A 26,336-nucleotide genomic window follows, 5' to 3' on the forward strand; every position below is an offset into this window, starting at 1 on the left:
ACGAGAACTTCCAGCCCTAAAGTATTGAAGTATTTACGGGTTTGGAAAGTTACAAGTCACTGAAAGTAGGACTATGTGAGCCATAACTATGGCCCTGATCCTGCGCGACTGAAGTAAAATATAGTTCTGCTGTTTATTATTTCAATGGCAGCAGAATGAGGGTCTAACTGAATATGTAAGTTCTAGTAAATTTAAATAAAAATTAGAAAAACTTGAATATGTAAAACTGTTCAAGTGCACAAAGATAAAGAATGGGATTAACTTTTACCTTGATCCTGCAGTATGCATAAACTCTGCTCTAGGTGCAGGGCTCCACCTGCAATGGAGTTTTTAATTTGTAAGAAATCTGTTCCCACAGAAACCAGGATTCTCTACAGCAGGATGGCTATTTAGTGAGCTTATAAGAAAGAAAAAGCATGCCCTTACAGTCAGTAGTGGCAGTAGTAGTGTGTGTGTGTGTGTGTGTGTGTGTGTGTATTTTATAACTTACATGGTGGTAAAGTCTGCATGGATCCTGGCCCTTACTCATTCTTCTTCCTTTTTAGATCCCCACAGCTCAGAGTTCCCATGGAGCTCTTAAAACCTTGGCTCTGGCTTCTTTTACAAAACTGTTGCGCTCCTAACCTCAATAGGGTTTCTGCTACAATCTCAACCTTCAGGATTTCAAATGCAATGTCCATCTCAGCCTCAAATACATCATTGCTACTGCATTAGAACAAAATATAATATTAATTTTAGCAACATTGTACAGTTAGAAAGAGGTATATTGAGTTTTTGGGGGATGATGTTTATGAAGCCCTCCACTGTCATGTTTTCAGGAAATAATATCAGCTTATCTCTCAGTATTATTTCTTGTTCTTTAGTAACTTAACATGCTGTTTTTGTAATACATCACTTTAGAAGAAAATATGCTTATTCCAGTAGTTACACCATGCCTTTGTTTAAAAACAAGCAATCCTGCCCCAATTAAAAAAATCCAACAAACATGCACCTTATGAGAGACACTAATCAGAACATTTTAGAGGTGAACAGGAAGAGAAAGCAAAGCTGTCTTTTTAAAGGAAATTTGTATATTGCACAATTTCCTGTCTCTAGCTATAAGGAAATGTTGCTACACAAACAATTAAATGGAAAGATTTGAAAATCACACTTATGGTGTGTGCCTCCTACTATGCTCCTTCCTTTGAAAACCAGATTTTCAGCCTTCCCAGCATCCTCTGGGGCAAATCACGGCTTCCTACTCCAAACTGGCTGGCTAACTTCTGTCAGCCACATTTTTTTCCTGGCATCTTTTACTTTTAGGGTCTAATTCCACTTTCTGTTATTAATTATTATTATTTGATTATAGGTGGAACTGGTAGCACCACATATTATTAGAACTTGGATGGGACCTCGAGAGGTCATCTTCTCTAGTTCCCTGCACACATGGCAGGACTAAGTATTATCCAGACCATCCCTGGCAGATATTTGTCAAAGCTGCTCTTAAAAATCTCCAATAATGTAGATTCCACAACCTCCCTAGGCAATTTAATCCAGTGCTTAACCACTCTGACAGGAAATTTTTCCTAATGTCCAACCTAAACTGCCCTTGTTACAGTTTAAGTCCATTGCTTCTTGTCCTCACAGGTTGAGAACATTTTTTCTCCCTCCTCCTTGTAACAACCTTTTATGTACTTGAAACTGTTATGTCCCCTCTCAGTCTTCTCTTCTCCAGACTAAATAAACTTTTTTTCAATCTTCCCTCATAGGTCATGTTTTCTAGACCTTTAATTATTTTTGTTGCTCTTTCCTGGACTTTCTCCAATTTGTCCACATTTTTCCTGAAATATGGCAGCCAGAACTGGATACAATACTCCAACTGAGGCCCAAATCAATTAAAAAATGCAATTTACAGTAGTAAATGAAACTTATATAACTTGCATTTACACTGTCACCATTTATCCCACCCCTGAGTGTACACTCCTCTGGATTTCAGAGTTCTAAACGCTTGCATGGGCGTGCTTGAAGATCTTGAAGCCGGGGACAGCACTCTGTTGGTCCAGTGAATCAGTCCAGCCCAGGTAACAAAAGGCAGAACATTTCTAATTTGGGATCATTCCAAGCTGCACACCTGCTCTGAAGATTAGAGTTGTTTTAACCAGATGTCAGCAACTCTGGGTTTGGTTAGATGACAAGACTACTCTACCGCTTTGCAGACTCAGAAAACCCTTTGAAGTCTCTTTGCTGTCCTCTTTCTTTTTGCAAGCACTTTCCCAAATAGCAAAAGCAGTGGTTACTCATGCTGCTTGCGCTGCAGGCCTTCCTCAGTCAGTTCTGAACAGAGTAATTTCCCTGACTCCAGTGAAGCCCATCAACAGCCTCTGAGGCTCCCTGCTTAATCCAAGCCCCAGCAGGCTCTCAGTAGCAGCTTCTGGCTTCCTTGTAGCCACTTTTGGTATGGGCAGAGCTCCACAAAAGCAGTCTCAGCTCCTCTCCCTGAACTCCCCAGGAAAGGAAGTTCCTCTCTCTGTTCCTCAAGGCATCATGGGCATTGTAGTCTCAAAGGCTGGATTGCAGCACTCAGGATCTTCCCAACTGGAGCACTCCCAATTAAGTTCAGAGGCCCCTCTAGTAAAGGATGCCTACAGTTACTTATATATTTGCCAAATGTTAACCATTCAGGCTGAGGGAGGTGGGGCGTGTGTGTGTGTGAGATTTGTTAATCAGGCTTGACTGTATTAAATAGGTGAAAAGTACAAAGTTCAGAATGCAGTGATGTACAGGCCTCTAATATTAAATGTATAAGTGGAATACAAAACAGGAAACACACAAAACTGACAAAAATATCTAAGAGGAAAGAAAACGCATCTTTAACCGCCAAAGCATTTTTTGTCCTCTTGTGGCATTATCTCTGTCCCTAGCTAGATGGTCCGCTGGCTATAAGCTAAATGTAGATTCACTGGATTTTAGCTCTTCTGTTGCTTCCACATCTATTGCTGAACATGCATTTTGCAGCTGGGCTCACAGCAGCAAATGAACAATTAGGCCTGTCTACTCTAGCCATTCGAGTTTCCCATGAGAGCAGTTCCACTGGAGGTTGCAATGGTGGGAGCACTAAGACAGAACTCTCATTGCTGCCATTGTTTTAACAACCATGCCATTTAGACTTGCTCTGAGTTAAAATGCCTGTGATTGGAAACCCTAGTGAAGTCCACAATAGCACCCGCTAGATAAGCTGCACCAGTGGAAGCAACAGTCTAGTGCAGATACTGCTCTAGAAGCTTTGCCAAAAGGGGATTTACTGCAGTTTAGTGAAGAATTAAACCCACAATAACTTAGATGGGAAATCTCATCTTTTAAAGGAGAATGGCAGACTGTTTGTTTAAAACAGTCAAAACAACAAACAAAAAGCAATGTTGAATTATCTCCCACTCATGAACAGAATTGTGCATGTAAAAATTTAAAACATTACTTCAACCTTCCTTTCCTTGCCAAATCCTGAGTTCAGTATCTGCACTTTTTCCTGCAGCAGATGACAGCACTAATACTTGAGGGCCCAATCCTACTTCCAAGGAAACAAAATTGGTGAAATTCCCAAATTTTCACACAGACTGTTCGGATTCCCAATTTCAGAGCAAGATTGGTCATATTATAGGGCATGGAGGTGTTGATGCGATGGGATGTTAGCATCAAATGCGGTGAGGTGTGAGACCCTTAACTATCATTGAAATAACTTTCTTTTTAAAGGACAAGGAAACTTTTCCATTCACATTTTATCTGTTTCAGATCATCCTCAAGATATCAGAAAAAAAGAGTTAAGTCTTATATTAACTGAAGCACTGAAGTGACAACTATGGAAGCACAAATAGAAAACAAGTAAAAATGAGTTGGGTATATTAAATCGTTTTAAAATGAATCCCAATGTATAATAAATAAAAAAGGGACTTACACTTGGTAAAGGAACACCAGATAGTAGATATAATTAAATGCAAATTTAAAAAGATTTCACTTCTAATTCAAAGTTTCAGGAACGTATGCAAAAAAAAGAGGTGCTCTCCAGTAATAATAAAGGTAGGTCATTTGGCATGATGATTTAAGGTGTGAGAGAACCAGAAGTTGATGACTTTTTGCAGACTGAACTTAGCTTTCAGTTTATTTTTTTCCTTTTCTTCTTGTTCTCTAGAATATACATAATTGACTGTATCTTTCAAGTGTAAATTATAATTCTGCTGCTAGCAATGGGACTTATATCTCAGATGTTTGTTAGAATTATTATTCCTCTACCAGGCTTTATATTTTATTGAGGAGAGGCAGTTGAATCAGTTTCTGTGGCCTCTCTATAAAACCAAAGACCGCCCGAACATGTTGTAATATTTGTGTTTGTCACAGATGTTCTCTTTGACTTTTCACTCTATTTATTAATACAAACAGAACCTATTGAACTCCTTTTTAAGGAAAAACTGTTTGCATATTGAGTCATTTGAAAGTCGGGTATCTGTCAGGCAGACAAAGGGTACCCACCTCCAGAAGTCATGCCTTGAGCAATGAGCTGGGAGGGTAGGGGGGAGCAGGACGGCAGGGGAAAGGGCTATCTTTTATCAGCATTTAACCCTTTATTTTTCCAAGCATATGGAGTGTTACTGCTGAAAGAGAAAAAACAACGAGGAGTCCTTGTGGTACCTTAGAGACTAACAAATTTATTTGGGCATAAGCTTTCGTGGGCTAAAACCCACTTATTTGGATGCATGGAGTGAAATATACCATAAGCAGTATATATATTACAGCACATGAAAAGATGGGAGTTGCCTTACCAAGTGGCGGGGGGTGAGTGCTAACGAGGCCAATTCAATCAAGGTGGAAGTGGCCTATTCTCATCAGGTCACCTACTACAGGCCCCCTCCCGCATCCTGAACCCCTTATTTCAGGCCCCACCCCAGACCCTGCAGTCCCAACCCAGAACCCGTACTCCCTCCTGCAGCCCAACCCCCAGCCCTGAGCCCCCTCCCGCACTCCAAACCCCTAATTTCTGGACTCACCCCAGAGCCTGCACCCCCAGTCCAGAGCCCTACCTCCTCCTGCACCCCAACCCCCTGCCCCAGCCCTGAGTCCCCTCCCGCACCCAAACTCCCTTCCAGAGCCCGTACCCAGGCCCTGCCCCAGCCCAGTGAAAATGAGCGAGTGAGCAAGGGTGGGGGAGAGCGAGCAGTGGAGGGGGGAGGATGGAGTGAGTGGGGGCTGGGCCTTGGGGAAGGGGCTGAGCAGTCTCTTGCATATGAGAAGTGTAACTTTAGCATTTCCTTTTTTTTTTTCTTTCATTTAAATTTGCAGCCTTTGTATAGTCTTTTTGAATTAATATATTAAAGACTTTCCGCTTACAGTAGCTGCAGACTGTATTGCTGGACTGCTCTATTGCAACAGGGAGAGCTGTCAACAGATGTCACCTTAAGGGACAAAGGACTTGCTACAAAGCCATCAAAAGTCAATAGAAACACTCGTTGACTTTAATGGACTCTGGATCAGTTCCAAAGTGAATACACAAAGGTAGAAAAATCTCAGCAAACAGGCTCCCTTGTTCTAAAAATTAAATGATCTGATTTTCATATAATAAAATAGGGGGGAAAGAACACAACAAGAAACTACTTTTTCTCCGTATTATCTTAGAAAGGGAAAACTTGCCCTTCACTTTTAAGTGTCTAAAGGATTTAACCATCCTCTATAACTAGTGACAGAAGCTAAATTCTAGCAGCTGCTTCAGCTGTAAACTATAACTTGAAGAGCTTTAAAACTCTTTAAAGAGCTTTTTTAATGTACTCCTGAAATAATCCTTCCAAATTACCTTCCAAACTGTGTAAATAGGGACTTTAAGAGACATTCCTTTTGAACAGGTCAAAATAGGATATAAGAATAGATCCCTACACATTTGGAAAGCTTTGCCCAGCTTTACGCATATTATTACAACATACTTTAAAAAATCATTTATACACAACTGTGGTAAGTTGTTGACTTGCTGCTATAATTTACAAATCCAGTACTACTACGCCAGCAAGCTTTGGAAACTGGAGCAGAGTTTGTTTAGGCCAGGTGGGCAACTATTGCCTGTACTCACAGCATTGATAAGGGGCACAAAATTAATCTATTGCCACCATGAAGAAGCAGAGAGCTACAAACTCTGCACTGTGATCTATTTAGCTTGATAACATTACCAAATTTCCACCTACAGCTGAGTATAGTCTAGATCAGGGGTGGGTAAACTTTTTGGCCCAAGGGCCACATTGGGGTTGCAAAACAGTATGGAGGGCCAGGTAGGGAAGACTGTGCCCCCTCCCAAACAGCCTGCCCCCCACCCCTTATCCACCCCCTCCCACTTCCTGCCCCCTGACTGACCCCCTAAGAACCTCCAAACCCATCCAACCCCTCTGCTCCTTGTCCCCAACTGACCCCCCTCACCCCCTGACCACCCCTTCCAGGACCCCCAGACCCCCCCCTTCCAGGACCCTACCCCTTATCCATCTTCCCACCCCCCAGCCCGTTCGGAATGTGGCCCCGCAAACATGGGCGGAGGACTCAACAGGAGCAGGGGCAGCCGCACAGCCAGAGAGAAGCGGCGGTTTCCCCTTCAAAGGGCCGCTTCTCTCTGGCCGGCTGCATGGCCTCCCAGTGCTCCCCCTGAGTCCTCCGCCTGCGTTCCCTGCGCTCCCGCCATCTGCACCGCCCGCCTGCATATGATTTCAGTGCAGCCAGTGTTGACTTGCCCGAGTGCCCGGCCCTGGGTCCCCCTGTTGTTGGGGGGCCTTTGCCAGGGCACCCTGTGTTCACTTGTAAATCTGCCCCTGCACCGCGCCGCCCAGCCCCGGAGCCAGCCAGGATGCCGCGCTGCCAGTACAGCAAGCTGAGGCTGCGGGGGAGGAAGGACAGCCGGGGAGGGGCCGGGGCCAGCCGGGAGCTCAGGGGCTGGGCAGGATGGCCCCGCAGGCCAGATGTGGCTCGCGGTCCGTAATTTGCCCACCTCTGCCCTATCCACACCCCTGCCCTCTGACCACCACCCCGAACTCCTCTGCCCTCTATCCAACCCCCCCTGCCCCCTGCCCCCTTACCACACTGCCTGGAGCACCGCTGGCTGGCGGCGCTACAGCCACGCAGCCACCGCCACCGTGCAGCACAGAGACTGGGTCAGGCTGGGCTCTGCAGCTCGCTGCCCCAGGAGCTCGCAGCTGCGGGGGATGGGGGATAGCAAGGGAGGGGCCAAGGGTGAGCCTCCTGGGTCAGGAGCTCGGGGGCCGGGCAGGACAGTCCCGCGGGCCGGATGTGGCCCATGGGCCGTAGTTTGCCCACCCCGGTCTAGATGGAAAACTTGGGTACATTCATTCACAAAGGGAAGAGTGAGTCTTTATATAAGAGTGAGACTTTTTACTGTCTATCCATATAAGTAGTAAGGATAACACTTAACTCGTGTATCATTTTCAAAACACTGTACATACATTAGTTAATTCTCACCACACACCTGCGAGGAAGGTAAATAAGTTTTATTGCCTCCCATGTTAGACAGAAAAAAAGAGAGAAGCTGAAATGACTTATCCAAGGCCCCATAGCAAGTCAGTATTGGAGTCATGTGTTAAAGATCAGGAGTTCCTAGCCCCAGGCCAAGCTGCAATGCTTTCTCTATAAAGGGAGAGTTTTCCAAGATTCTCCAGGACCCCCCAAGTGGATGTAAAGCTGAAGAAAACAAGTCTCACTGACTGTTATCTCTTAGGGCTTGTCTACACTGGCAACATTAAAGCGCCTCCACTAGGGGCATAGCTACCAGTGCTGGGGTGCACTGTCTATACTGGCACGATACAGCGCTGAAACTTGCAGCGCCCAGGGGGGTGTTTTTTCACACCCTGAGCGAGAAAGTTGCAGTGCTGTAAAGTGCCAGTGTAGAAAAGCCCTTAGTGTTTCCTGCCTATATGTTTACCAGCTTTTATTCTGAGAAGCTACTTCACACATTAAGCTCACTAGCGTGATACAGCAAAGATGGCGTGATGTAGATAAACCCATATTGATAGAGTGTGGTGGCTAAACATAGTGATGGAAAGCCATCAATAATTCTTGCCAACTCTTTCTTCACACACCTCAGCCTTTTATTTTGTTCCCAGAACATTAATATCAACGTAATTATCAAAGAGCTGAACTAGAAGCACCTTTTGGCACCTACATGAAAATGCATACATCGGTATTGTGGCTGTAAAGGGTCCCTGGAGTGTTAACTTCTTAGTGTTTTTTAAAAATCCAGCAGATATAAATTGGCCTCAGTAGTACTTAAATTATACCAATAGACAAACTTACACACAAATCTGGAATGTTAAATGCATATTTTAACATCTCACAAGCCTTTCTATAGTCTTATTTTTGAAAAATGTTAATTGCAGGAAGCCTTTATTTAGGTCAGCACACAGGGATGTAGATTTTTTTCCCCATAAGCAACCAGAACCTTCAGCTGAAAACAGGACTGTGCAATAGCATGTAGAGCTTTTTAGAATTTTGCAGTAATTTAGGGAGTGGACTCTTGTGGTTAGTTTTACATCAGCAGCTGAGGAAGAATGCCTGTTACGATGTGTTATGTGGAGAAGTGCAGTAATCTTTGTTTCTGGAGTGCAAAAGGCACTGCACTCCTCCCCCTTTAATAGGTCTAAATGTTAAAAAAATGTTGCTAAATTTGCCTAGCCAATTTTTAAAATAAATTAGGAATTTATTCTGGCACTTTTAATAAGTGATCGGCTCTATGAGCTCAGATCAAGTGTGAGTAGTCTCTTGGTCTATCCAAGGCCACGATCAAGTGTCTTGATGTTTTTGGTCTTTTGGCCTCGAGATGAAAACCTTATCTGTGTCTCTGGGACCTTGAAGTAAAAATATTATCTAAGTTATATCTGCTTTTCAACTGAGAAATGTCATCCTCTTGGGTGGGGGTTGCAGCTGGGGAGACCAATATTGTCTCAAAAACAAGCCAAAAGCACCAAATATGAAAACTAAACATCTCACTTGTTCCAAGATGAAAAGTTTGCTACAAAAGCCAGAGCTATTAAATCTGTTTGGAACAGGAAATCCTATTGAGTGTGAGATAGTTATCTGTAGTAAGTTACTACACCTCTTCCCCGATATAATGTGACACAATATAACACGAATTCAGATATAATATGGTAAAGCGGAGCTCCGGGGGGGGGGGGGGGAAGGGGCTGCACACTTTGGTGGATCAAAGCAAGTTCGATATAATGCGGTTTCACCTATAACGCGGTAAGATTTTTTGGCTCCCGAGGATAGCATTATATCAGGGTAGAGGTTACTTATTCTGCTTCTTATATTTATTGGCATGCCATTTCCTAGACAAACAAGGGACAACATCCCTTCCCTGTGCAATTTGCCATGTGAGGTTGCGATCTTGCAGAAGGATCCACACAGGGAGACCTTTCAAAACACAGAGGAAACTTGGGAGCCATGAGTAAAGACAAAGGGAGGGGAGGACTGGAAAAGGAGGAATCCTGGAATCTCCTATTTGCTACTTTTCCGTGGCCAGTGACGCTGGAAGTGGCCTGGGGAAAAGGAAGCACTGATGTGACTCTGCCTCTTCCACTACTGTTGGCACCAGAAGGAGCCAGGAACCTTCCTCCCAGTAAGTGGCAGAGGATGTGGTTGGGGGGAGGAGGAAGCTTCTCATCCACACCAATACCATGGCTAGCAGTGCCAGAAGTAGCAAGGGAACGGGGGAGCCTTGTACAGCCTTTCCCCATTCATCTGATTAGCAGCACTGGTGGGCAGCACCTCAGAAAGGGCAGGAGTCTTGCTGTGCATGCTGCATCAGGTGCAGCTGCATGGCTCAGGGGAGTTTTTATTAAAATTGCCATTTTCTCTCTACACACACACACACTTTTTTCTTCCCTGCAAACACAAGAGGAAATGCATTTATACCAGACAGGACCAAAAGTAAATCTCCCGTCTGCTTTTCTGTAAGCCTTTTGCATTTTGCCATGTCTTCTTTTAAATTAAAACGTCATAAACTAAAGACAGATGACTTAGCTTTATTTAGAAATATTAAATGCCCTGGCCACCTTCCAGCAGTTTTAGATTCTAGTCAACCAAGCTCCTTCAACAGTTCCACTTACGTTTGATTCTATCCATTAATAATGCCCCCTACACAGCCCACAATGAGTTCACCCATTCCACTTCCTCTCTTGGCTCCTAGAGAGTTCTGTATTTCCAAATAAATATAACAAGAACCGTAATGCTCTCATCATCTTAGGATAGTTGTAGTTTTCATTCATATATTTTCAGTGACAAAGACTTTAAAAAAAAAATGTTATGATTATAAAAATGCTTCAGAGCAAAACCGTTAAAAGTCTGGTCGGTGGCGCAGCAGGGCCAAGGCAGGCTTCCTTCCTGCCCTGGCTCCGCGCAGCTCCTGGAAGTGGCAACATGTCCCTGTGGCCCTGCCCCAAGCGCCAGTTCCACAGCTCCCATTGGTTGGGAATTGCGGTCAGTGTGAGCTGCGGGGGCAGTGCCTGCGGGCAGTGTGCACCGTGCAGAGCCACCTGGCCGCATCTTTGCTTAGGGGATGGACATGCTGGCTGCTTCCAGGAACCTGCCTTAGCCCCACTGTGCCACCAACCGGGAGCTGCTTGAGGTAAGCGCTGCCCGGCTGGAACCCGCACCCCCTAACCCCTCCTGCATCCCAACCTTCTCCCCCAACACTGAGCCCCCTCCTGCATCCCTCATCACTAGCAACACCCCAGAGCCCACCCCCCCGACACCACAACCCCCAGTCCAGAGTCCCCTCCAACATCCTGAACCCCTCATTTCTGACCCCACCCCAGAGCCCACACCCCCAGCTGGAGCCCTCACCCTCTCCCGCATCCCAACCCCCTGCCCCAGCCCAATGAAAGTAAGTGAGAGTGGGGGAGAGCAAGCGACGGTGGGAAGTGGTCTGGAGAGAGTGGGGGTGGGTCCTCAGAGAAGGGGCAGGGGTGGGGTCTTGAGAAGGGGCGTGGCAGGAATATTCGGTTTTGTGCAATGAGAAAGTTGGCAACCCTATCACAAGTTACTGAATTATCAGGTCCCTTTAATTTTGGATTTTGTGATTTTTATGCCTGAATATTCATCTTTAACATTGTACTGATGTGGTAATTTTTGCATTTTATATATTCTTTTAGAGATGCTGAAGGTATTACTCTTGTCGCCCAGTTATAAGTATTCCAGTTATGTATCACTGCGTTCATTTTTTGGGACACTGAGCTCAAAAATAAATTATGTATCTATTAGTATCAGCCATCAATCAGTTATTTCTCATTCAGTAAGTGGTGGCACTGGAAGAAAGTTATTTAGTGGTCAATATGCATCATTAATCTTTTTAAGAAGGGGATTCTGTGCTGTAGGCGATTTACAGATTATCTGTACCTCGTTGCCTGCAGCTTTTGCAAAAACTGTAAACAAAGCCAGCTGCTTGTTATGTTACTACTCATGGTTGGTTAGATGAGCAAATGGCATCTTAAGTGCTCTGGTTCTGTTGGTTTTAGTGTATAGTGGAAAATATCTTGTTCCAATTATTTTTTTAGTCTACTATTTTTCAAAATATGCTTTTACTTTCTAAACAAGGAGTAGGGATTTTAAAATCCATATTAGTATTGGAAATAGGATAAGGAGGAACTGTGTTGTCATATTAACTTTGGATAAAACTCACCCTACTGCTGAAGGCTTTCAATAATGCTGTGTGCTCCACTCAAGCACCATTTAAGCCCCTGCGTTAAAGGCTTAAAATAATGCAGGGGGCCCATGCAGAGCCCTGGGCCAGAGTGAATTTTACCCTTTTCATGTAGATAGGAGACTAGTGAGGTTGATTATGAGCCAATTGATTTTTCATAAGCAGTTTGATACTGCTAATTCCATCTATTTCCTGTTGGTTTAGTCATTTCACTTCTCAATTTCATGTTTCTTTGGGATCTTTAATGTAAAAGAACCTGCCAACGAACCTTGTATTAGACACACAATTTATGGTCTATGGAGCTGTCTGAACAAAAAACATACTGCAATATACAAATTGGATTGCTATAGGTTAATAAAATTTATCTGATAAAATTTTATGCAAGATAATCATGTAATCCATTTCATAATTCATGATAATTTTTTTCTTTTTTATCAGCTGCAGCTAAACAAGCAAACAGGTCATGGCACGCTTAACGAAAAGACGACAAGCAGATACAAAAGCTATCCAGCATCTTTGGGCAGCTATTGAAATAATCCGGAACCAGAAGCAAATTGCTAATATTGACCGTATTACAAAGTAAGTTGCATTTTATAATAAAACGATGAGGGGCAAAGAGAGAATATTATTTGTGTAAGCTCTGAAAAAAACAGAATAGTCAACCATGTTAGAGCTTGTGAAACAATTACATTTAGTACTGTTTCATTAATTGTTAAATTAACAAAAAATGTTGAAAACCGAGAGTCTTTAAATCCAATACTGAGGTATTAAATCTGATGAAGGGTCTAATTCAATATTTGTTCACTTCATCATAAATCCATAGACAAAATAGAAGCAACATTGGTAGACCTCTGCTTATTCATTAGCCTGTGGTCAGAGGGGAAATACTAGCTATAGAAAGTGAAGCAGAAAATGAGAATAAAAATATTTGTAAATAGTCTTATAAAAGCTGAATTATTTTGGAACCAGGAGGATAATCTTTTTATTTAAAAAAGCCCCTGACCTCAGTGGGATTATATTACCATACAGGAACCAAATTATGTGGGCCACATCCACACAATATATACCTGTTTGGCCTTGAGGATGTCACATAGGCCGTAGCTGTGTGCTGAATGAGCTGCAAGCGGACCGCGGGTTGAGAACCACTGAACTAGAATGTTGTTTGCTGCTAATGTTACTATTGTTTGTTTTGTGGTAGCACCCAAAATGTATTAAATCTCTGCCCTATAGAGCTTATAATTTTGAGGGGAAAAAAACAAACCAAAATCCCACAACATTAATATAGGTCTTTTGAATAAGCTGGGCCAATCAGTTTTGTGTGCCCTGGTTTTGCTGGTTTTGCTTTATTATCAGGATTTTGAGACCCACACATACACAGCATATACTGAAAAGATATCTATATGAATAAATTTTAAAAGGTGCATAACTTGAATATACTGTAAATCTAAAATCTAAAAAGGGCATATCTGGAGTTTTAAGGGTCCACCTGAATGTGACTTCATTGAAATTAGTGACTACCAGCGGGAAGAGTTTTAAACAGTACAGGTAAGATAAGTAAAAGAAACTACAGGTTGGTGATCTGTTTAATTGACATGGTTTGGAAGTTCTGTATTAGGGGTGGGAAAGCATCTCTAGGCTTATAAAGCCAGTGAATGTAGTAAACAACAAATAAGATAAAAGCAAACAGATGAAATCCTGAGGGAGTGATAGCACTGTCCCTAGTTCCTATAAGTTTTAACAGAGAAATTCATCATTAAAATAAGAAGTATCTACTGGGACATGAAAATTCTACCAAAGGAGCCAGGTTAGCCTGATGGAGAAGACCGTATATGTGGGGAATTTGACTTGTATAGCTCATTTCAATCGGAGAGTCTCAGGGTTTTACAAGCATTACTTAATCAAGCCTCAGAACATCACTAATACACAAATAGGTATTATTATACACATTTAGAGAGATGTCAAGCGACTTACACCAGGCCACATAGTAACTCAGTGACAAGGTTGTGAATATAACCAAATATTCTATAAATTTATGAAGTGCAAACAGGTTTCCATTCAGCACAAGATGACTGTCAGAAATATGGGACACTGAATTAGAGAAGTCATGAGGGTGCTATCTAGAGACACACCGTGCCAAACTATTATTGCGGATGATGGAAAAATTTGGGTCAAAGGAATGGAAACTAGTCAGGGGCCATTTGGCGTAGAAACCAGCAATAGAGATTCTGCTGTTAACAAACTGGAGGATGGTCAGGCTAAAAAGAAGCAGGGTACAGTTGGTAACCCGCTCAGTGAGCGCAAGAAAGCCACTGAAGGTGAGTCATCAGAAAAGGAGAAGAAGAGGCAAGCAATCTTAATAGCTTAATGGACCATGGCCTCGGTTTTTTTGTAATCCGGAAAGAGTGTGGATGGTATGTTGTCTCTTGGTGCCAAGGCAACAGATGGGTCAAAGGTAAAGGGTTGCCTGAAAAAGTTTGTGAATGTTAAAATATCAGTCCAGATTAGTATTGGCAACACAAGAGTGAAGGGAAATTTGTCCTCGATTCTATCAACATTATAGTCTTGAGAAGAGAACTCAAAACAGGGGACACAGATAAATGTCTTAAAGATCCTTCCAGTGCAAAGCGCTAGTGAAGAAAGAAGAAAAGTGATGCTGGAGACTAATGAGATGAGTGACAAAGTATGTTCTATAGACATGAATCCCAAAGCCTTATGAAATATTAGAATGCTCTCTCTGAGATGAGAACTGAATGGCTTAGGTGGTAACAGCTTCCTGGGTTCAAGGCTCATTTAGGCAAGTAAAATAATAGTGAAGCTGTTGCTTAATAAGTGTACACTGGTGTCTGTGCGCAAATGCAAACGTGTGGCTAATAAGCAAAGTAAATTACAAGTGATGCTAAGTGATGGATATTATGACTGGGTGTGCACAACTAGAACTTGGAGCGGTGATTCTCACAAGCAGGATGTTAACACTATGGGATTTGTTAAAGGGGTGACTTTGCACATTACAAATATTTACAAGACTAGGCAATACAATAATTCTGAGAGTCACAGTGATGTGAAATATTCTTAGATAAGGACACAAAATAAAGAATAAGTTTTTGTGAATATCTGATACTCTCAAAACAGTGCACTCAGTCATGCACTGGTTGAGAAATATGGACCATTAAAAAAATTCCTAAGTTAGAAAGAGGACATACTCATTCTAACAGGGGGGCACTCACCTCAAGTGCCTCCTAGCAGCTGGGTATGGTACTGCAAACTTTCCCCCACTCCTGGCACCCCCTGTAGGTTGCCATCCTCGCGGAGCAGGTCTCCAGTGGTTCAAGGCACACAGTCAAAAGGGAAGAGCTCCCCTCCCCTAGAACTGACCTGGTCAGGCCCTGCAGGTTCTTTTATCTGAGCCCACTGAGCCTCTGATTGGCTGCTTCCATGAGGCCCCTCTAGGCAGGCCTGGAGGACCCACCTCCGCTGCTCCTTCCTGCAGCGAGGCATAGTAGGACTGCAGAGATTCCAGCAGGGGGCCATGAAGAGTCAGGTACACCCCATCACACTCATGATCTGGAAAGTGGAGACACCAGACAAAATCTACTTTTTACCAACAGAGAGGAACTGACTGAGAATATGAAAAGGGGACTTAGTGTTAATGATAATGAGCTACACTAACTCAAAAGTGGATTCATGGAAAACAACAATACAAATGGTACTGGATCTTAGAAAATACATCTTGGGGAATTAAGAAACCATCTCACGTACAATGGAGGTATGAAAATCCATGAATGTGGAAAAAACTGGCATACTAGCAGACATCATAATTAAGATGTAAGAGATTACAATTCCACTGAAATATAAAATATAGAAAGCAAGAAAAAGTCAGTGTGGTTTTATAAGGAATTGTTCAAAAATCTGAAGATGGAAGAATTGGAAATTGGAACATGAGAGAACCAAAGGAGAATCTACAGAACTAGCCATGGCTTGCAAGGAAAATATGGTGGGGGAGGAGAGGGAAGGAAAGGACTTTTTAATATATTGGGAAACTCTATAAAGAATAAAGTGACAAAGAGTCCTGTGGCACCTTATAGACTAACAGATGTATTGGAGCATGAGCTTTCGTGGGTGAATACCCACTTCATCAGTAAAGCATGATACTCTATAAAGAAAAGAGGCCCATTAATTAAAGGACTAAATCAAGTACAATTCTGTTGAACTGCTCTTTAAAATTGATGAGGAAAAATAAAGAAAAAGAAAATGTACAGTTAGAAAGTAATTGAAAACTGTAATTTATTGCTGTAAAATGGAGGAAAAGAATCACTTGGAAAATATGCATATACAAATCAGGGCCTTTAGGGAATTAGCTAATTAACTTACTGAACTTCTGGCAATTCTTTATGAAAAGTCATTGGCAATTGGAGGAGATATCAGGAAACAAAAACCTAAATTCAACTTCAAATGGGAGGAAAATTAAGGGATAAAATATGTTAGTAATTAAAATGCAATATAAATACTTAAATAACAGAAAAGCAAAGTGTGAACGCATGCATCTGCAAGGGACAATATCATGATAGACAAACTTGATGGCTTTTTAAAAATATATAAATTTAAAAAAATCAGAAGACGAAGGGAATTCAATAGCTGTTCTGTCTACATTTTAATAAAGCATATAGTGATTTAACAAGGAACTGTAGCTTATTTGGATATTTAATTCAAATTTATTGGATATAAGCACTGTACCATGGATTGAAAATAGCTAAAAGTCTGTGAGCAAAGGGTAATGATAAATAGCAACGTATCAAGTTCTGGGGAATTAGTAATAAGGATTGTACAGTAATCACCTTTTTAAAATAGTGTTAAAACATGATAGAATGGATGCCACATCTCATCTGTATATACAGTTCAGTTCAGTGCACTGGGGTTTTGGTTAGACTGTTTTACTTAAGGATAAAACTTTTATTTAAATGTAAAATATAACACTTGGAGCAGATCCTCAGCTGGTTTAAATTGTCAGAGGCCCATTGACTTCAGCTGAGCTACGACATCTTACACAAGTTGAGGATTTGGTGCTTGATATTTAGTAACTATGGGTTTGTCCACATGGTGCTTTAGTCCATAACCGAGGGGTGTAAATTGTAGTCTGCAATTTGTGTGTCACACAGTAGTTTGCCTGTGTGGACCCTGCTGGCATGCATTAGAAGTTCCCGAGTGTGCATTAACGTAGTATTTTTTGAAATGGAACTACATAAATATGCACTTTTAGTGCATGCCAGCAAAATCCTCATGGGCCAGTTAGTGTACAACACTCTAGTGCTGACTAAAATTTACACCCCTCTGTTATGGACTAAATTATCACATAGAAAAGTGTTAACTTTTGAAAATTATAAATGTTAATAGGAATGGTCTAGAAGTCCTACACTGGCATATTATTTCAAAAATATCACTTTGTTAAAAAAAAATATGTCCACTTTTCTGTCAGTTATATGGACGAGTATCACTGGGATTAATGATGCTCTAAACAGTAGCTGAGAATGGCTTCTGTCATGGTAGCAGAGCTTGACTTATTGTCCACATTTGCAAGTGCAGCAAGAATGATATTTGTGCTTTTCCTTCTTCAGTTTTTTCTCACCCCTTTAGCTTCCATCAGTTTTGGATTTGGGGTAACCTGAAAAAAGGAATTACAGGAGGTTACAATGCACTAGGCTTTCACCTCTGGAGATCGCAGTTCAGGTACTAACTAAAATCACAAGTTTGGCCCCATCTTAGGCCCTATATGTGTACATCTCAAAACCACCACATAATTTGGCAGCATTGGCACGCCTTGCTGAAGGGAAAGCTAGGACTGGACTAGTAAAGTGTTGCAGATCAGGTTTGAGATTCACTGGCAAAGCCGTGAGGGATGTTGCATAGGATCCAGGGCTGCCCAGACGGGGGAGCAAGTGGGGCAATCTGCCCCAGGCCCTGCAGGGGCCCCCATGAGAATATAGTATTCTATAGTATTGCAACTTTTTTTTATGGAAGCGGCCCCCAAAATTGCTTTGCCCCAGGCCCCCTGAATCCTCTGGGCAGCCCTGATAGGATCTGCTTGTATTATATTTGTCTCGAGCTAGCTTTTATTCCCTCATTGTCATTAGCCCTAAATTCACTCATACTTTAGGGAAAATATCAGCTCTCCTTGATGGAATTGGATGTTTGTGAATTTATACTTAGATTTAAATTGACATAAAATGATACAAATAATATTTGTACATTTCTTAACTTTGAGGTGGAGGAATTATTGTTTCAGAAGTCTTACAAAATAATCCTGAGATGGTTTCAACACACAGTGATGTACATGGGAATTGTTAGATGTCTATTTGAGAGAAAAGAAAAAAAATCATGCATATTTAAATCAGTAGACTAAAATATTGACTCTCATAGACACACAGCAGGTTGAGAAGTAGTTCTGTGAAGATGCATGTTCTTTCTAGATTTTCTAAGGTCTTTTGCAGCATCTTCTTTATATTTCCCTCACAACTAATTGGACTCTTAAGACTTAATCAAGTGTTTTTCTCTATTTCAGTCAAGCTATTGGGAATCTGAACTAGCAACTTATGGTTATTTACTAATCTCTTATGATTCCTACATTTACAGAGTTCAGAGAGACAATTCTGCATCCAGTTATTTTTAGTAAAATGTATGTTACCAGAAGAGGTGGTTCTAATATTTCTCTGACTGGTTTCAAGATTTGATTTTGTAACCAATACTTGTTCTAGATTAAAAATTAATATTGTCAAGATTTATGTGAAGAACTTAATTCCATATCAAATCTAAACTGAAAATATATCTTTTTCTCCCTTGCCTATAACTCTGTGTTTCTCTTTCCCTCTACTATTATTTATGATTTACCTTGGTAATTATGTTATCTCTGTCAGCAAATGTTGTGGGATGCAGTTGGTATGAAAGATACTGTATTGAATAAAGCTGTATTACATTATATTAGGAAATTCTTGTTATGAACAATATTTTTCAAATAACCTGTGGTCTGAAATACTTTTCATATTCAGTAGCATTGGTCAGAAAGTACTTCGACAACATTCGGGATTTAGAAAAATACCTTATTTCTGTAAATAAGTCCTTTAAAAATAAATACTTCACCTTTTGCAACATAATTTTCAAATTTAGGTGGCCTAAAGTTAGGTACCTACTTTCATATTTATATACTTAAATATAAGTGACTATCAGAAATGCTGAGCACCCACAGCTCCAGCTGACTTCACTGAAATCTACAGATGGTGAGCACATTTGAGATTTAGGCAACTTGTATTTATACAGTTATTATAAAGTTCACTAAATGCATCTTGAGTAGTGAGATGTACTATTCAGTGTAAGGTTGGCTGAATCTGACCTATTACAAATACTGATCTTTCAAGAACACACACTTTTTGAAGCTTTACCCTAACAAATGATTTTATTTATGGTGACCTGCAAAACTAAATATAATTAAATCCTCAAGTTCATCAGTATTAAAATATATAGAGTTCATAAATTGCATGCAGCATAGATACAAGCTCTGTAGACCTCTGAACTATTACTTGCCTATTTGGACTATTAAACAGCTCTAATGTTAGTGTTCTGGTTCCAAACGTTTTCACCAGTACAATTGATGACTGTGTTATAAATCTATGTTGTTCATTACTCTGACCTCTAATTATGTAAACAGTGATAGGTTTAATATACACTGGTGTGTCACTTATAGTTCTCAGAGTGGTACAGTATCAGCAAAAACAACAAGTCCTTGTGGCACCTTGGAGACTAACAAATGTATTTGGGCATAAACTTTTGTGGGCTAAAACCCACTTCATCAGATGCATAGTTCTGTAACTTAGTTGCCAGTGGTTCAAACTGATGGGTAGTCGCTCTTGCACTTATCAGTCAGGCGTGTGAAAACAGAACACTGGCACACTCTTGAGTCATCTGCTTCCTCCTTGTCTCTGCATAGATTCACTTTACTTCCTGCTTCTGAAGAATTAAGCCAGAACAAAGCAGACTGCTCGTTCTACTGGCAGCATCACATACTGCTTATTCTTGTTAGCTGAACCCTCTTTGAGGCTGCACTTTTACTTGGGCTGTGTGTGCACTTGGGCGTATATTTAATTATTTATTTTTACAATACCTCATTTTTGTTTGTTTGTTTTCTTTTTTTAATTCCCCTTAGCTTAGAAAGCTAGCTATGGAGCCAACAATGAAAGGCCTGCACCCTATACTGGCAGCAGCACCTTCAAGGTCTCTTTCAATGAGTCTTTCTTCCCAATCTGTATTTATTCTGAGACCCTCTACAGAGAGGCAGTTATTGCTCCCATGCCTGCAGCTGAATCACTCATAGAGCTCTATGGTGTTTAACCACACCTCCTCATCCACTCAGGGGCATATTCAGGGGAAGGAAACTGAGGGGCATATGGTATCTGAAGACTCTTGGGGGATGCATAGGATGAAGCCCCTCACCCATGAAAATCATAGGGAAGCACATAGGAAGAAGACATAAGCCCAGTTCATGTGTGCCTACATTTCATTTCTGCAGAAGCCAGACTAAGTCATACTCAGCCCCTCCCCTGACCTTCAAAAATAATAATAAAAATCTGGGTATTACTTTTCCTTGTCGACATGGGCCTGCATCCTGCAGCACCTGCCCGTAGAACTTCCAGACTGTTGGTTGGAGCAGGACCGGCTCTAGGCAACAGCAAACGAAGCATGTGCTAGGGCAGCACAATTCCAGGGGCAGCATTCTGGGAGGCTTTTTTTTATTTTATTTTATTTTATTTATTTATTTTATTTTGCTTTGACAGTTGTGCTCTTGGAGTTTCTTTTTTTTTTTTTTTTTTGCTTGGGGCAGCAAAAAACCTGGAGCCGGCCCTGGGTCCATGTTTCAAAATACTGGGATGTTCAAACATAGATATGACTTTAGTGCTTGAACCAGGGCCTCAAGACTCCCCCCAGAGCGTCTCTCCAGGAGAACTACCTGATTAGGCAAGTCGTCAGCTTCCAAAATGTCATTCCTTCCCGAGAAAAGGTTCAGAGAGTCAGGACTAGTGCCAGTTTGTTTTTCTCCAGCTAGGAGGATTTTGAGTCAATGGAGTTATATTCCAGGGATAACCAAAGACTATTTTTAACCAGACAAGGACTTAGCATCATAGGGCTATAATGTACAGATGAGCTGACTCAAATGTCACACAAGCCTAGGCACAACCAGTATCAGATACTAAGTCAAAGGCAGGACAACTTACTTCATTGTGCAAGGCATAGCGAGTCCTAGGGCTTCTACTTATATCTGGAGGAGTAGGACGTCACGTCTTGGAGGAAGGTAACTGATCACTGATTTTCTGAGCAGGAACACTGGACAACAAAACAGGTGGAATGGTGAAAGGCATCAATGTCCTAGTTTCAAACAGTGAAAATGGCTCTGGTAATCTTACATCAGTTTTGTGTTCATTATCATATTTTCCTTTATATTAAAAACATAGCATTAGTTGCCTAAGTCAACTGGTTATAATGCTCAAAGAGTAAAATAGGTACAGGAGGCCCTACAACAATTCTTTTTCCCTCAGCACCCCACAAATACTGAAATAGCTGAATCCAGCAGCCAAAAAGCCATGCATCCCAGCGAATGGATTCTAAGGGAAAAGGCTTGCCTCTTCCATCTCTGATCTAGAGATTTGGTCCTGGCAATCAGAGATGTATTTTGGTCTCAAGAAAACTCAGAAAACCACAAACTTATGTTGCATAGTTCAAGACCCAGTGACAGTAGCACAGGGCAACATCTTCAGTTAATGGAGTTTCATCCTAGTATGTGTGTTCCCCTACATCACCCTCTCTACCAATCTGAAGTTCCTTTGCAAGACAGAGCACACCTGCTCAACTGGCCATGAAGGGTGTAGTTTTGTGGATTTGTCACTAGTGACTTTAGAATCACCAGTCCTTGTAATCTTTTTCTCCTTCCTCATGTCACAAGAGACCATCACCTCTCCCAGATCAACTCAGTCTATCATTGTGGCTTCTGAGCAAGTGATGTTCTAGGAGCTTGGTCTTTTACACCAGGTTGTCTACGTCTTGCTGTTGCCCAGAAATACAGAGGCTGTGGGCAGTCTTCTCTACATCAAGCTCAGATGGAGTGAGCAGGCTAGGAATGTTTTTCCCTTTATTCTGAGTTTTTCCAAGGGATGGTGTGATACAGGCCTGGCCTGCCAGGGGTCAGGTACTCACATCATGTGCTCTGTGCTTCTCCCTTGGTGTCTTGGTTCTTTGAAGCTGCTTTCTGTTTCTCTCCAGCCAGTTCTACTTTCCCACAGTGGAGCCAAAATTAGTGTTGGGCTCACACAATTTACTTCCTTTGAGCTTTTCAACTTTGTTGCCTTCCCCATACATCCTGGAAGGTGGTGGTCCTTAGGAAGGAATTTCCCTGGCCTGTGAAATAGTGGAGCTGGCTGCTCTCTCACTGATCTTTCCCTGTATTTCTCTAATAAAATAGACTCATGTATTTTTTAAGGCCATAACTGATCATCTAGTCTGACTTCATGAATAACATAGGCCATAGGACTGCCCTGCATTAATTCCTGCTTCAAGCCCAATAACTGTAGACCTTACCCTAATCTCCTTCCCATAAGAACAGCCATACTGGGTCAGGCCAATGGTCCAGCTAGCCCAGTATCCTGTCTTCTGACAGTGTCCAACACCAGATGCTTCAGAGGGAATGAACAGAATAGGGAAATTGTCAAGTGATCCAGTCCCTGTCATCGAGTCCTAGCATCTGGCAGTCAGAGGCTTAGGGACACACAGAGCATGGGGTTGCATCCCTGACCATCTTGGCTTAAACCCATTGATGGATTTATCCTCCACAAGCTTATTTAATTTTTTTAATCCAGTTGTAGTTTTTGCCTTCACAGCTTCCCCTCGTAATGAGTTCCACAGGTTAACTGTGTGTTGTGTGAAGTACTTATGCACTTCCCGCTCAATGTGCAGCAGCAGTCAAAAAAGCTAACAGAATGTTGGGAATCATTAGGAAAGGGATAGATAATAAGACAGAAAATATCATATTGCCTCTATATAAATCCGTGGTACGCCCACATCTTGAATACTGCGTGAAGATCTGGTCGCCCTATCTCAAAATATATATATATATATATTGGAATTAGAAATGGTACAGAAACGGGCAACAAAATGATTAGGGATATGGAACAGCTTCCATATGAGGAGAGATTAATAAGAGTGGGACTTTTCAGATTGCAAAAGAGATGAGTAAGGGGAGATATGATAGAGGTCTATAAAACCATGACTGGTGGGGAAGAAAGTAAATAAAGAAGTGTTATTTACTCCTCATAACACATAATTAATAGACAGCAGGTTTAAAACAAACAAAGGGAAGTATTTCTTCATACAATGCACAGTCAGCCTACGGAACTCTTTGCCAGAGGATATTGTGAAGGCCAAGACTATAACAGGGTCCAAAAATAACAAAATAAGTTCATGGAGGATAGGTCCATCAATGGCTATTATCCAGGATGAGCAGGAATGCAAAACCATGCTCTGAAGTGCCCCTAGCTTCTGTTTGCCAGAAGCTGGGAATGCGTGACAGATGGATCACTTGATGATTACTTATTCTGTTCATTTCCTCTGAAGCATCTGGCATTGGCCACTGTTGGAAGACAGGATACTGAGCTAGATGGACCATTGGTCTGACCCAGTATGGCCATTCTTATGTTTGTTTTAAAACTTCTGCCTATTAATTTCATGGGGTTCTTATGTTATGTGAAGGGATAAGTAACACTTCTCTGTTCATTTTCTCCACACCATTCATTTTATAGACCTCTATCATATCCCTCCTTAGTCGTCTCTTTTCCAAGTTGAATAGTCCCAGTCTTTTTAATCTTTCCTCATATGGAAGCTGTTCCCCACCGTTAATTATTTTTGTTGCCTTTTTCTGTACCTTTCCTTTATCTGTGAAGCTGCTCCATTGCCCAGAGTGCTAGAGTGCAGATAGAGAATCTGTGCTTTTCTTTGGTAGGTAGAGGGCTATTAATATTTACCTCCACCATTCCACTGAATATGGAAAATCGCAAAACTCCGTCATCCTAGTTGAAGATCCTGAAAAGGGTTCAGTGGCCCAATGGTTGAAGAGGACAACAAGGTAGGAGGCCTCCCCTCATTTTGACATAAAGTTAATTTGGCCAGGGCTGTTGTGGACTATTGAGTCAAAAAAATAAAAAAAGGCAATAATTTATTGACACATGCAAGTTGACCACTTGTTGCTTCTTGTAGTGCTTCTTGTCTCTGAGAATGCTGCCCTAGACATTGAGCGATGGAAGCTATGGTTTCAGTAAAGTTCCTTTCCAATTCCACCATTTTGTTAGTTGAATCTGTCTTTTTTTGTTGAGTTTTTAATGACGAGAGGCAGAATTGGGTTCTCTCAATCCTACTACCCCGATGGCTCTGTGTAGCACCTAGCGTGTTGATTTTCCTCTCTGTGTTTCTCTGCCTTTTGGTTGGGGATATGTGGCTTAGATTATATCAGTCTGCATCTTGCAAAGAAATACAGTCTGTATTTCTTGTGGGGTGACTCCTTTCTGACTGTTGACTGAAGGATGATATCAGTCTATACTGATCACACAACTAAGTCATGGAAAGGATAATTTCTTGTGTGGTAATTCCTTTATGTGGTTCACTTCTACTGATGCAAATACCCACCCTTGCCCTTATCAGCTGTGTTTTGGTTCTGTGGAGCCATTTTTGTTAAATTCTATTTTTATTTAAGTTACAGCTCAGTTGAATCTCTGAGGTTATGTCTACACTACCACAGTAAGTCAACCTACACTACGCAACTCCAGCTACATGAATAACGTAGCTGGAATCAATGTACCTTAGTTCAAGTTACCATGCGGTCTACACCATGGGGAATCAATGGGAGAAACTCTCCTGTCGACTTACCTTACTCTTCTCGTCGGGGTGGAGTACAGGGGTCGACTGGAGAGCGATCCGCTGTTGATTTGGCAGGTGTTCACTAGACCCACTAAATCGACCGCCTGTCGATCCCGGTTGTAGTGTAGATGTAGCCTGAGAAGAGGGGAGGCATTAAGCCTATAGAGGGTGTCAACCTCTGTCCTCCTATGGGTGCTCTGTTTTTGTTAGTTAGGCAGACTGTACCTGATGGGATGATATCACAGAAAAGAATTCCAGATATGAAATTCTACTCTATTGACTTGAGATTTTCTGATTACCAAAATGAGGTTGAGTCAGCTGCGTGTATGTGCCCCTCCCATTCGATAATTAGTTCTGAAAGTGTGTGTGTGGGGGGGTGTTCTTCTCTGAATATTGTTCTGGGAAGTTCCTCCACATACTAAGGGCAATTAACAGCTACAGGTCTCCTTTTGTTAAGCTGTCCAGTTCCTGGGCTGAGTTTCCCCAGAAGGCAATTTCTAGGAATGCTGATTAAGCAAGCTGAGGGACAAGCAGACGAACTGGTAGGGAATGGTCTCAAAATGGGATGAATGAGCATATATAATGGAATGACAAGATTGTGCTTCAAAACTTAAGATGGTCTCACTTAAACCAGAACATCTGGTTTGCTTACTATGTGCTTGCTTCAGGATCAGAAACCAGTTAGAAAATCTGACTGTCACTGCTGATGGCATCTCTGGCTTTGATGAAAATTTAAATCTCCCTGACATTCTTCATATCACAACTCATTACTTTTACATAAACAATATTAACTTTATATACGCCAAATTGTTCCAGTGTCTGAAATTTTTTGACTGAAATTATCATTTTGTTGCTATTTCAAATTCTTTTACTTTGTCAGATAGTTCTTCTCAAAATGTCTTCTGTTGTTCTATTGGTTATGAGTAGGTTTATCTGAAAACGGCTGTTTGAGATAAGGTATCTTGCTAGCCAGAGGACTATAGTACAATTATTGCATAGTGCACTTCTGGCTGTTATTAGATCATTTTTCTTATCTTTGTTTACTCTTCTTCTTGGTATATTTTTAACCATAGCAGCAGAAAGGCATATATCAGTTACTTAAAGGAAGCTCTTCTAAGATCTAGCATGTGATTTCAAACCATGGTGAATTCCAACCTGTCAGAATAGGTAAGGTGATGAAGCAAGTTAAGGAAACCTGAAATTCTGGCAGGTGAAAAGGGAAGGGGAAATAGTATCATGAAGTATTTTCCATAACACATAGTGTAAAAAGCATTTCTGTGTTCTGTACAGTTCACCAAAGGCGAGTGATGTGAGCATTACACAGAGAGAACCAGAACATTATTGCCCCAATAGCAACAGCAAAATGCCTATTATACCTATTGACCATTCACTTCCAGAGCAAATGAATACAGGGTTAGGTTGGCTTATCCACAGAGAACAATCTTCTTTCCAGAGAACAATCACAGAAACACTTAATAGAGAGATGACACTAAGGGCTAGTCTACACTTAACAGCACTGCAGCTGCGCCACTGTAGCGCTTAGTGAAGATGCTACCTGTGCCAGCGGGATAGATACGCTTATTGATGTAGGTACTCCACCTCCTTGAGAGGCGGGAGTTATGTCAATGGGAATGCTTCTCCCGTCGACATAGCACTGTCTACGCTGGGGGTTAAGACGGTATAACTACGT

General features: G+C 41.6%; 1 protein-coding gene across 14 annotated transcripts in view; it reads left to right on the top strand.

Annotated features, from left to right (window-relative positions):
• Positions 1-26,336, top strand: part of ZMYND11 (zinc finger MYND-type containing 11) — a 147,062-nt gene that overhangs the window by 48,076 nt on the left and 72,650 nt on the right. For 7 of the 14 annotated variants that reach the window (XM_039524251.1, XM_039524259.1, XM_039524263.1 and 4 more), the window contains exons 2-3: positions 3,766-3,865; positions 12,146-12,286. In XM_039524251.1, coding sequence (XP_039380185.1) covers positions 12,171-12,286 — 116 coding nt within the window. In that variant the 5' untranslated portion in view covers positions 3,766-3,865; positions 12,146-12,170. Of the gene's footprint in view, positions 1-1,975; positions 2,061-3,765; positions 3,866-3,924; positions 4,051-5,357; positions 5,521-12,145; positions 12,287-26,336 lie in introns of those variants that run through there. The other 7 variants (XM_039524256.1, XM_039524258.1, XM_039524253.1 and 4 more) reach the window with 6 other exon arrangements.

This window comes from Mauremys reevesii, linkage group 2, assembly GCF_016161935.1.
Source record: "Mauremys reevesii isolate NIE-2019 linkage group 2, ASM1616193v1, whole genome shotgun sequence".
Taxonomy (NCBI): domain Eukaryota; kingdom Metazoa; phylum Chordata; order Testudines; family Geoemydidae; genus Mauremys; species Mauremys reevesii.